This window comes from Haliotis rufescens, unplaced genomic scaffold (assembly GCF_023055435.1).
Source record: "Haliotis rufescens isolate VD_foot unplaced genomic scaffold, xgHalRufe1.0.p SCAF_5, whole genome shotgun sequence".
Lineage (NCBI taxonomy): Eukaryota > Metazoa > Mollusca > Gastropoda > Lepetellida > Haliotidae > Haliotis > Haliotis rufescens.
Genome location: NW_025964223.1, coordinates 58766725 through 58780085, shown reverse-complemented (window position 1 = coordinate 58780085; position 13361 = coordinate 58766725). Strand labels below are relative to the sequence as shown.

The 13361-nt window shown below is 41.1% G+C and overlaps 1 protein-coding gene across 3 annotated transcripts; it reads right to left on the bottom strand.

Annotated features, from left to right (window-relative positions):
• Window positions 1-3533: 3533 nt before the first annotated feature.
• Window positions 3534-11654, bottom strand: LOC124140312 (betaine--homocysteine S-methyltransferase 1-like). 3 transcript variants are annotated; one of them, XM_046507829.2, is made up of 8 exons: window positions 11582-11641; window positions 11357-11460; window positions 6207-6403; window positions 5892-6086; window positions 5595-5706; window positions 5327-5505; window positions 4042-4123; window positions 3534-3882 (listed from the first exon to the last, which is right to left on the bottom strand). In XM_046507829.2, the coding sequence occupies exons 2-8, from the start codon at window positions 11367-11369 to the stop codon at window positions 3608-3610; spliced, it is 1053 nt and encodes a 350-aa protein (XP_046363785.2). In that variant the 5' UTR covers window positions 11370-11460; window positions 11582-11641; the 3' UTR covers window positions 3534-3607. The 3 variants fall into 3 exon arrangements, with proteins under 3 accessions (XP_046363785.2, XP_048240618.1, XP_046363786.2); XM_048384661.1 differs by lacking the exon at window positions 11357-11460 and having other exon boundaries at window positions 11582-11654; XM_046507830.2 differs by lacking the exon at window positions 11582-11641 and having other exon boundaries at window positions 11357-11549.
• Between the last annotated feature and the right edge of the window lie 1707 nt (window positions 11655-13361).

Below are 13361 nucleotides of genomic sequence, written 5' to 3'. Positions count from 1 at the left end.
CGTATGAAGAATGGGTTTTCGCGACAGCCAGCATGGAATGGGGATTTATAGGACGCTTCGAACATAGTGACACTATTCCATACGAATAGTATTTATCGCGAACCTAAGCGAGTGAATATAGTTTTACGCCACTTTAAGCAACATTCCAGCAATATCAGGGCGGAAATGGGCTTCACACATTGCACCCGTGTGGGAAATGAAACCCGGGCCTTCAGCATGACGTGCTAACGCTTTAACCACTAGGCTACCCCTCCGCAAAATCCCATACCAAAACGTGTTACTCTTGATAACAGTGCGTAATAAAGAATAAAGAAAGCCACATCGTAAATTGTATACAAGACATGGATTCATTAGTGAGTTTGGTTTTACGCCGCTTTTAGCAATATTCTAGTAATATCACGGCGGGGGACACCAGAAATGTGCTTCACACTTTGTACCCTTGTCGGGAATCGAACCCGGGTCTTCGGCGTAGCGAGCGAACGCTTTAACCACTAGGTTACCCGACCACCCCCATGGACTCATTAGATGAGGTTTACACTACAATAGATGAGTTAACACTACACTGGATGAGGTTTACACTACAATAGATGAAGTTTACACTACAATAGATGAGGTTTACACTACAATAGATGAAGTTTACACTACAATAGATGAAGTTTACACTTCAATAGATGAGGTTTACACTACAATAGATGAGGTTTACACTACAGTAGATGAAGTTTACACTACAAAAGATGAAGTTTACACTACAATAGATGAGGTTTACACTGCAATAGATGAGGTTTACACTACAATAGATGAGGTTTACACTACAATAAATGAGGTTTACACTACAATAGTTGAGGTTTACACTGCAATAGATGAGGTTTACACTGCAATAGATGAGGTTTACACTATAATAGATGAGGTTTACATTGCAATAGATGAGGTTTACACTACAATAGATGAGGTTTACACTACAATAGATGAGGTTTACACTACAGTAGATGAAGTTTACACTACAAAAGATGAAGTTAACACTACAATAGATGAGTTTACACTGCAATAGATGAGGTTTACACTACAATAGATGAGGTTTACACTACAATAGATGAGGTTTACACTACAATAAATGAGGTTTACACTGCAATAGATGAGGTTTACACTACAATAGATGAGGTTTACACTACAATAGATGAGGTTTACACTACAATAAATGAGGTTTACACTGCAATAGATGAGGTTTACACTACAATAGATGAGGTTTACACTACAATAAATGAGGTTTACACTACAATAGTTGAGGTTTACACTGCAATAGATGAGGTTTACACTGCAATAGATGAGGTTTACACTATAATAGATGAGGTTTACATTGCAATAGATGAGGTTTACACTACAATAGATGAGGTTTACACTACAATAGATGAGGTTTACACTACAGTAGATGAAGTTTACACTACAAAAGATGAAGTTAACACTACAATAGATGAGTTTACACTGCAATAGATGAGGTTTACACTACAATAGATGAGGTTTACACTACAATAGATGAGGTTTACACTACAATAAATGAGGTTTACACTGCAATAGATGAGGTTTACACTACAATAGATGAGGTTTACACTACAATAGATGAGGTTTACACTACAATAAATGAGGTTTACACTGCAATAGATGAGGTTTACACTACAATAGATGAGGTTTACACTACAATAGATGAGGTTTACACTATAAAACATGAGGTTTACACTACAATAAATGAGGTTTACACTGCAATAGATGAGGTTTACACTACAATAGATGAGGTTTACACTACAATAGATGAGGTTTACACTATAATAGATGAGGTTTACACTACAATAAATGAGGTTTACACTGCAATAGATGAGGTTTACCCTACAATAGATGAGGTTTACACTATAATAGATGAGGTTTACACTACAAATAGAGCGACTAAAAAACGCGAATTGCTCGGCGGATTTATTGCATTCTTTTATCACTTGGAAGTTAACGTGTGATCACAAAACGCACCCTGTCTCCATAACGCTGATGTCCTGTGATACCGCTGGGATGTTGTAATAGTGGCGTAAAACCATGCTCACTCACTCACTCTTTCATGGGCCTAGGTTGTTTTCGGTTGATGATGTTGCTACTGATAAAATTGAAAGACGCTCCTTAAAAAGCCTGGATAAGTGGCCCAGTGCCCTATGCCGGATGGGTGTGGGGATGTAGTGCTGACGTTTCTGCCATGTCCTCTCTAAATATTGTCTGACCATGATAATTTACTTGTAACAAATCTTAAGTGTTAACATTATCATGACACCAAACACACAAACCATAGATGGTCGTGTCAGTGAACTTTCACCACCCAGTGAAAATAAGGTTGATGCGGTTCCTGAACCAATCATATATCAGATTTTTTAAAACATTCGTCTTCTTTTATTTACTTTCGCGATTTGGAAATCTGCAGAAAGGACAAATGTATCACAAATATACTCTCGATAGTATATCATTTTGGTTGTAGATGCCATGGCACTCGGGAACGACCGTGTATTATCCACAATATAACAGCGTTACTCTTATTATTTTACATTCGGAACTGCCTGTTTAAGTTTGTTTTCGAGATACAGAAATCTGGTATGCCTCTCTGAATGCTTTGCTCTCTTATAAGAAAAAAAACCCGTAGAAGCATGGGCACTGGTTATTAAGTTTATCTGACGCCCTGGTCACCTCTTTTGGACGGTTTGTCAGATACTGGTATTCACGCTGTCGTGTGGGATTGAAAGTTCTGATTTTGATAAGATTACAGTACTCACTAACAATATTTCGTTTCTAGTCCATGACAGTCTCGTCTCTCTAGTGGGTCATCAGAGCAGATATAAACTACTCAAAAGAAGTTAAAGAATACCCGATTCTTTTCATATAACAGTGAGTGAGTGAGTGAGTATGGTTTTACGATCGGAAGCTTTTAGCTACATATTCCAGCAATATCACGGCGGGGGACACTAGAATTATACCCATGTCGGGAATCGATCCCGGGTCTTCGGCGTGACATATGCACCTAGGAGGGGCCTGGTACAGAAACAATTTAAACAAAGTCTGCATTAAGACTGTTACAACTAGTGTACAGTAATGGTGATAATGACACACATCATTAGAGTATAAAGTAACACACTGGTGGAACCTACACGTGAGGGCATCTTGCCGCATGTCAAGCATGCTGTGTATTGAATGAGAAGGGGCTGAACATTCAGGGAGCGGTGTTAGTAGTAGTGAGTGAGTGAGTTTGGTTTTACGCCGCTTTTAGCAATATTCCAGCAATATCACGGCGGGGGACACCAGAAATGGGCTTCACACATTGTACCCATGTCGGGAATCGAACCCAGGTCTTCGGCGTGACGAGCTAACGCTTTAACCACTAGGCTACCCGACCGCCCCTCATATAACAGATTACATGAAAATATCGGATGTTCCTCAACTTCTTTTGAGTAGTATATTAGAGGTAAACCGGCGACAGTATATCCAATAAGTCAGTGATGTTTGATGGACTTCTTTATTAGGGGTTTGCTTCTAATGACGAACTAATGTTTACGAACTAGCGCTTCCGGTTCGATGAGACTTTGCTTCATTGAATATCCCCAACCATGAAGGCTCGTGTTTTCTTCACTCTTTCTCCTCTACCGCCTCCTGTTACTATACTCATAGAAAGTTCTGGCTTAAATTTAGCTGCTGGTGGATCGCGGCCGTAAGCAATGGCGACCTCCCTCAGATAGTAGGTGGCGCTGCCACAGCACAGACCTATGTACTGTACGCCCAACTCCCGCGCTTCTGTAGCAAACTGGCGGATCTCTGCCCGGGTGCACTGCAGGGGAGCTAACTCTGTCGGGTACGACTTGGCTCCTGAATAGGAAATGGACCGGGTATTTAAGCTATCCATATATCCATTCACATCATAATCATGCTCTTTATAGGTGTGAAGTGTGTTACTCGGAATTTAATGGACTATTCAGACGAAAGGAGAGTGAAACTATTGAGATTAGCATCAACACATGTTCCTACCTGTCACTGGGTCTGTGAGGCACTGGAAGCACTTCTGTTGGGGCGTGGTGCGGAAGGTGACAGGTAGTGCAGCTATAGGGCCCTGGACAGTCAGAGAAAATAGTTCGACAGACGTTTGTGTTGAAGTGTAAGGGTGAAGAAAAAGGACTTTTGCATCTCACACATCACACAGTCAGGAATAATTCATTCGAACAATGTTAAACATTGCTATATGCCGAAAGACGACACATGCACACACGCATGCACGCACAACCAAACAAAAAAGCTGATATCGGAACACAGGGTTCAAGGTTCATGACATAGAGGCGTCCTCATTCCAGCTGAAGCCCAAGTATATAACACAATAGGGGTACTCACCTTGCCGTTCTGTCCGATCTGTGGATCCACCAGACAGAATCTATCATGGAACAAGACACACCTTGCAGGCCTGTCCGATCTGTTGATTCACCAGACAGAATCTATCATGGAACAAGACACACCTTGCAGGCCTGTCCGATCTGTTGATTCACCAGACAGAATCTATCATGGAACAAGACACACCTTGCAGGCCTGTCCGATCTGTTGATTCACCAGAGAATATCTATCATGGAACAAGACTCACCTTACAGGTCTGTCTGATCTGTGGATCCACAAGAGATAATCTATCATGGCCCGAGACTCACCTTACAGGTCTGTCTGATCTGTTGATCCACCAGAGATAATCTATCATGGCCCGAGACTCACCTTACAGGTCTGTCTGATCTGTGGATCCACAAGAGATAATCTATCATGGCCCGAGACTCACCTTACAGACCTGTCTGATCTGTGGATCCACCAGAGATAATCTATCATGGCCCGAGACTCACCTTACAGACCTGTCTGATCTGTTCACCCACCAGAGAGAATCTATCATGGACCAAGACTCACCTTACAGGCCTGTCTGATCTGTTCACCCACCAGAGATAATCTATCATGGCCCGAGACTCTGTCTGATATGTCCATCCACCAGGGACACTGGACTCTGGCGGGGACCTAGACTCACCTCACAGGCCTGTCTGATCTGTGGATATACCAGAGAGACTGAACTCTGACAGAGACCAAGACTCACCTTACAGGCCTGTCTGATCTGTGGATCCACCAGAGAGACTGAACCCTGACAGGGACCAAGACTCACCTTACAGGCCTGTCTGATCTGTGGATCCACCAGAGAGACTGAACTCTGACAGAGACCAAGACTCACCTTACAGGCCTGTCTGATCTGTGGATCCACCAGAGAGACTGAACCCTGACAGGGACCAAGACTCACCTTACAGGTCTGTCGGATCTGCCTCAGTAGTGGCAACATGGTGGCCGGACCTCGAGCACAGTTCAGCCCCACGACCGCCGCCCCCTCCTCTTCTAGCCTCCTCAATGCCTGGGGGAAGGGGACGTCGTCTGTGGTTCTGTCCGGCACATACGCCGCCATTGTGATCACAGCAGGAAGACCTGCAATCATAAACAGTTTGATGCCGCGTGACTCATCTGAGTATTCGACAAAACACGTCCGCCAATAAGTAACATATATTATAACGTGCCTTTTCCATACTTCCGGATGGCCTCCAGAGCGAGGCTGGCCTCACTACACGAGTCGAATGTCTCCGCAATAAAGTAGTCCGCCCTCCCCTTCACGGCCCACTCCACTTGTTCCTAGGGAAAAGAATACAATGGCATGACGTCATTAGGAAAGGAAAAGGTCATATTCTTATAATCAGACATGCCATCGAGTTTTGACATACTGTCATCGACAGCACCACCGCAGACAATTGAAAAAAAAGAACTTTATACCAAATCAAGGGACATATTTTGCAAAACACAATCATTATACCACCTACTTTAAATATAGACTTGACTTCCTCAATAGATTCAGGATTCCCTGGGTCATAGGTTGTTGTGTTGGAAAGATTCCCTGCCATCAGAGTCCCCGTTCTGTCAGCAACATCTCGCGCGATCTTAAGTGCTGCGAGATTTAAAGTTTCCAGTTCATCTTCCCTTCCAATCATTCGCATCTTTGCTCGGTGGCCGTAGTACTAAAGAAAAGAAAAGAAAGTTTCATTCAACAATTTCGACACAGGCACAATTTCGTTAGTTTTGCAAGATAATAAACATCTTTTTCAATTAAACGTCTAATCGTGTTTGTCTTCTCTCACCGTGAAGGCCTCCACAACGTCACTTCCGGCATGGACGAATTCTTCATGGAGATTTCGGACTCTTTCTGGATGATCTATAACTACTTCCGGTGTGAAGGCCCCGGATCTGAGGAAACCTCTTCTCTCCAGCTCCCACATGTATCCCTCCGCACAGATGACGTTTTCGCCATCTTGTAGTCTCTCCACCAAACCTTTCCCTATTGACATTAACAGTATATTGATAATTAAGAAGTATAATACACTCCTATGCCATGCCAACAGTACAACCTATGGTCAATTGAGTGTCGGGGGGTACGGGTGGCCAAGTCATCTAAGGCGCCGCGATTCGCTGTGCAGAGTTGCTTCCCTTGTGCACGTCAGAAACCTATGATTGTGGGTTCGAATTCCGGTTCGCCGGATTATGTTTCCAGGTTTGTCAGCACCATACCCGTGCTCGTGGGTTTCACCGAAGTGGTAAACGTCTGAGACCTGCATCACTTCGGGCTTTCTCACTCACTCACTCACTCACTCCCCCACTGTTGAGTTTCAGACTCATACCCCCGACCTATTGAATATTGCAGAATACAGCATCTTTGTACTAATATGATTAAGTATCAGCCTCTAAATGAAGTTACATACTGTCACATGTGGGTATCTCTTACGGACTACAATTGACAAGTTTTACAATGATACATGAGGAAGTAGAATTGTTTTGTTTTAGGTTTCTGATGAAACGTCATATCAGGCAAAAGCTTTTGTGACGTACTAAAACAATTGTTTGTTTGTTGTTTGTTGCTCATGATATCAATCACAGGATTGTCTGGTCCAGACTCAGTTATTTACAGACTGCCATCATATAGCTGGAATATTGCTGAGTGCGGCGTTAAACATCAAACCAACCAACCAACCGCACACTCGGAAGCTTCACTATTTGATAATGATTCGTAAACATATGCTTATGATATAGTCGGAACAATGGTCACTCTTTTAGTAGGGATTTCTTATGATTATGGAAATGGTTATGTGGCAGAGTCAGATATGTCCCCCCTTGGGCGCAATGTCGTCCAGGGCAGTGTATTTACGTTATGATGCTGATGATTCTGTTACAACACCCCGGACACCTGGTGGTCTTGCGTTGTCATGTCTGTAAATCACATCCGGGACATAACGTTGGATGAACGGCCATACAGCGAGTAGCAAACCTTCATCACTATACAAACAACTGCCCGGTTTGTAGGAACAACGACTATTTCAGTTCTGTGGGTGGTGAGCAGGGTCGATAGGTGGGGTGGAGTCATGGTGTGGGGGTCTACACCTTCTCTCGACCCCCACCGTAACAGTACCCCCCCAGAAAGCATGGCTGAGGGCAGCATTCACCACAACGTCGGTATACTCGTGTTCTACCGTCTGTGTGTGAAGAGAAGGGAATTCAACTAAGAAAAAGCCTCTGATGTCCATTAACGTGACATACAACGAACATGATGTTTGCACCAGGTGAGTCGTAACCTTTGGTGTTTTTTCTTCAAAATCGGACGTCGTTGTGGGCGTCTTACAATGTTCCCAGTTCAAGTCTGGACAAGTCGATCCATGTTTGACATCATGACAATAGATCTTCACGGGGCGCAAAGTGAGTGAGTGAGTGAGTGAGTTTGGTTTTACGCTGCTTTTAACAATATTTCAGCAATATCACGGCGGTGGACACCAGAAATATGCTTCACACATTGTGCCCATGTCGGGAATCGAACCCGGGTATTCGGCGTGACGAGCTAACGCTTTAACCACAAGGCTACCCGACCGCCCCTCACGGGGCGCAAAGACCTACCGATATCATGGAATGGTTACAGCCGTCAGTGCAGCTGGCTGAAATTGATTTCTGTTGGTTGGTTGGTTTGTTGTTTAACGCCGCACTCAGCAATATTACAGCTATATGACGGCGGTCTGTAAATAATCGAGTCTGGACCAGACAATCCAGTGATTGACATCATGAGCATCGATCCACGCAATTGGGATCAATGACATGCATCAACCAAGTCAGCGAGCCTGCCACCCGATCCCGTTAGTCGCCTTTTACGACAATTTTCTGAGATCGGTGATTGTGTCATGTTTCTGTTCCAGGTCGATCTCTGACGTCATTGGTTTGTTGGTGTCCATGATGCGACATTAAATCGCCAAGCAACGTCAGTCAGGCATGGCATGTTCAAAAATCATCTATATGAAATATAAACAATTAATATGACAAGAAGATATCACAAGTCTAAATGCAAGTGTACAATATATAATAGGGTGTGTGTGTGTGTGTGTGTGTGTGTGTGTGTGTGTGTGTGTGTGTGTGTGTGTGTGTGCGTGCGGGCGTGGCTGCTTGTACCGGTCCGGACTAATGCCGATTAATAGTGCTAGCTCACTGAGATACCATGTACCTTAAACCTACTCAACTGTATAAACACTGCCTCCTATCCTGTATATATACTTGTCAACCATACTCTTTACATCACTTGCTTGATAACAGTGTTAGAACCTACACCGAAACGTCGCTCCTAATTGTAATAAAGAAGTTGTTCATCCATATATCTTAGCCTTACTTGGTACTCCAACTTCTAAATGCCTCTCAAAGAAGTTAATGGGTTTGTATTTTGAAACTTATTTGCAAAAAATACCAACACTGTCAATGACAAAAAACAACCTATATATTCCAAGTTTGGTACAGATATATATAAAATATAAAAAGGTGATTTGGATTGTCTTTTCTCATGAACATTTTAGAAGAATGAACAAATATTTACAATATTTTGTTAACAAAAGAATTTTGAATCATCTGGCGATTATGACAGTATGCGTTGACACAGTGCAGTCTTAAGTCAATATACAGAGAATATTCTTGTGGTTGTATTTATTCGGGGTATAGCACCACAAGGAATGTTCTTGTGGTTCTTACCATCTAGTTCAGGTGTCAGAAGTGTGGAGTTTCCCATGTTTGAACCGGTACAAATATATCGTGTACTTGCATGCCTTTAAATATTCCATTATAACATCACGTAAAACCATCTGATTTGAATGGCATCCTTAGTTCCAAGTAGAGTGTTGGATGCAAGTGATTATAATTTGAGAAACTGCTCACAGCAGCAAAATATAAAGTGTAAAACAAATAATTATGCCAAATCATTTATCTCAGATACAGTACTGTTAATATTTGGAACTCACTACTTATTGAATACACCAATGCCAGTGGCTTAGGAAGTTTTATAAAAAGCAATGATAGGAATGGTATATACTTTGATGTAAATTATGGATAAAGATTCTATCGTGTTCTACACTCCCGTCTCAGGCTTGGCTGCAGTGATCTTAATGCCGACAAATTTGCCAGATTTATATCCGACAGCCCGAGATGTTGTGGCTATCACACGGAAGATGCACTTCATTTCTTTCTTACGTGTCCCTTAAGCAGTACAGTAAGGCAAAATATGTACTATTTCGTAAAAGGCTACGATTTAAATTCAATTCTATATGGTAATTCACATTTAACGACTGTATCAAATCCTGAAATTCTTGAAATCAGTGCTCAGTTATATTCTGTCTTCTTGCCGATTTAGAGATTTTGTCTGAGATGTTGGCTTTGCTATATGATACTGCGATGTTGTTGACATGTGCTGGATGTAAAAAATAACGTAACTATAGTTATGAAAGATAATCCAGTAATTAAACACTTACAGAACAATACTTGTCTTTAATGTCAAGTATACAATGTATGCTATTTCTCATGTCACTATCAATACATTGTAATTTGTATCATGTTTGGGAGAGGCATTCAGATAAGCACAATTTGCTTGTCTGCCAATCCCTCCACTTTTTGGAAATAAAAATGTTTATATCAAGATGTTGTAGATTAACAATTGTATATGCTGCCTTCAACACTGACTGTCTAGGTCTTCCTAAAAACACGTTCGTTGTCACGTCATTAAGTCAATGGGGGCATACACGGACATCTAAGGTAACATAGATGGGATCAGTAAGATACGGATATGTCATAATTTTAGAAATGTTCATTTCTGGAGAAGGCGTATTGTACTGGCATTGGTCAGTTCAATGGATATAATCCCTTTGTACCTAGTCTGTCTTACCTGAAACAAATATATCCAATACAGCCCATGCAAGTCTATAATATTTGGCAAGTCTAGATTACTGCAGTATCTGAAAGTGAAGAGAGCCTCTGGGTTCCTTTTTATTATATTTTATAAAGAATTTATTTTATTTAACACCTGTTTTTTACTGTAAAAAAATCATTTCAGAGGCTAGATGTTAGTTGACTATGCAACATACGTACGGATTGGTTGATTGTAATATACGTACGGATTGGTTGACTATGTGACATACGTACGGATTGGTTGACTATGTAACATACGTACGGATTGGTTGACTGTAACATACGTACGGATTGGTTGACTATGTAACATACGTACGGATTGGTTGACTATGTGACATACGTACGGATTGGTTGACTGTAACATACGTACGGATTGGTTGATTATGTAATATACGTACGGATTGGTTGACTATGTAACATACGTACGGATTGGTTGACTATGTGACATACGTACGGATTGGTTGACTGTAACATACGTACGGATTGGTTGATTATGTAATATACGTACGGATTGGTTGACTATGTGACATACGTACGGATTGGTTGACTATGTGACATACGTACGGATTGGTTGACTATGTAACATACGTACGGATTGGTTGACTATGTGACATACGTACGGATTGGTTGACTATGTGACATACGTACGGATTGGTTGACTATGTGACATACGTACGGATTGGTTGACTATGTGACATACGTACGGATTGGTTGACTGTAACATACGTACGGATTGGTTGACTGTAACATACGTACGGATTGGTTGACTGTAACATACGTACGGATTGGTTGATTATGTAATATACGTACGGATCGGTTGACTATGTGACATACGTACGGATTGGTTGACTATGTGACATACGTACGGATTGGTTGACTATGTGACATACGTACGGATTGGTTGACTATGTAACATACGTACGGATTGGTTGACTATGTAACATACGTAAGGACTGGTTGACGATGTAACATACGTACGGATTGGTCGTGTGGATCCAGATAAAATACAAGATTACCGTTTGCAACCACGTACCTGCTGTTGTCATATTTCGTAGACCACCCGCTTCACTGCAATGGTTTCCAGTCAAGCACAATGTGTTTCACTCTTCTCCCGTTTTGCTATTGTCAGTCACGATTCTGTTCAAACAATGTTCTACGCTATGTTATAAGCATACATAAACATGGGGGCTGTGATCTCGCCCTGTCATGTCTCAGATAGAAGTTACAATGATACATGACGGACCAGACAGTGACTTACCTTCCTGGGGACATATGTGCTTACCACGAATGAAGAACTCAAACATGACTCAGGTTGATATAGATTGAGGTCACTGCAGGCGAAGTAGGTCGCCAAACCATGTTCACACTCACCCAAGTTCTTGTTTTTTCTATAACTTTTGATTAAGTTCATAAGAATGAGCTATCTTCGATGTCCTCGTCAATGTTATATGCAATGCTAAAATTGCAGTTTCAGGGGTAACGCCAGGTGTTCGAGAAAAGGTGAGCGTATCCTGACCCACTGGTAACACCCGTCACAAACACATGCAAAGGCAAGGCAAATGTTCACCAGATTGTTACATCGGACATCGTTTTTGTCACTGATGTGTCATATTTTGGAATGTCCTCCACATGTCTACCAAAATACCTTTTGAACGATTTGCTTTGAATGTTGTAACCTTGATTGTTTACCTGGGTTTTCTCATTTGAATTGAAAAGTCAAGATGTTGGAAATGTGTCAGTGTTTTTACAGTCCTTAAGACACAGAGTAAGAGATAAATCGCTTCAAAACTGAGAAACGGGTACGTGGGAGTTACCGAGATTTAGTGTATTGTAATTTGCGAGTCGCTGCATTAAAAACAATAGGTAACTTTTAAAAAACACACTGATATATCTTAAAATTACACGACGATTAGTTTTCGTGTATAAAGAGACCTAAGTGCAGCAGCCACCTATAACCCAATAAAACAATGACCGCGCCGACTTCGTGCACAAAGAAATGATTTCTGAACACAAATCACACTTTAACATTACTTTAAGGTAATAAGATGATAAAAATAACCTCAAAAAGGAAACTGATTAACATATCACTTTAGGTAAAGTAATTATTTTCATGTTTTAAAAATGTTTCCATTAATTTTGTTACATAATGATCGTACATGAATATCAACATTTTCCATGAAGAAATAAGATTGATAAACAGATCATAGGGCCAATATTATTAGGACCTTTCTAAAAAATATTACAGACATTACAGTCAAACATCAGGTGCAGTATTATTTGAACTACAAAGTTAGTAAATCAAACAGAATAATGAATACAAATATTTTCTAAGTTAAACAAATATTGCAGTAAAACATCAATCTCACATCAGAGAGATCAGAAAATTTAGTTGCTGATGTAACAGTATTTAAAAGTCTAAACAAAATAACTTGATAATGTCCTTCAAATTTATCACATAAAATCTTATAATGCAAAAAATCTGGTAATTTCACAATATGTAAAAAAATGGGGAGCAATCATCGAAAATACTGTGCTGTATCATCGAAACAAATGGGGGAGTCATTTGAGCCTGTGAAGTTATCTGAGCCTAAGATGGGGGAGTCGTGTGGGCCTAAGGAGAGTCATCTGAGCCTAGCCTCAAATGACTCTAGAGTCGTGTGAGCCTGTGGAGTGATTGTGCCTCCTACACCGGGACAAAATTATCAAATGACGAGAATTACCACAAGTAAAAACAATAGAGAATATTTTTATACAATTTACCTTATGATCCTTGGATAGTCATCATATAATTCACATAAACTTAAGACCCCCGTAGAAGCATTGATAGGGTTCAGGCCTTTTCCAGGGCGGGTTGTGGCAGAACCCCTTTTCATTACAATTTAGCTTTAAAGGACCTGTCGATCCTTGGATAGTCATCATATAATTCACATAAACTTAAGACTTTAGCATTGATAGGGTTCGGGAATGGTTCATGGTGGATTGCGGCAAAACCCCCATCATCTATACTACTTTTCTACAAAACTGTTCATTCTGATTTG

Bases quoted from the DNA above. Each gene is read 5' to 3' on its own strand.
- LOC124140312 (XM_048384661.1), bottom strand. From the start codon at position 11,627: ATGTTTGAGTTCTTCATTCGTGGTAAGCACATATGTCCCCAGGAAG. The intron at 6,087-6,206 runs GTGAGAGAAGAC...TCTTTTCTTTAG, and splicing joins ACGTTGTGGAGGCCTTCACG to TACTACGGCCACCGAGCAAA. The intron at 4,124-5,326 runs GTGAGTCTTGGT...CTGACTGTCCAG, and splicing joins AGATCCGACAGACCTGTAAG to GGCCCTATAGCTGCACTACC.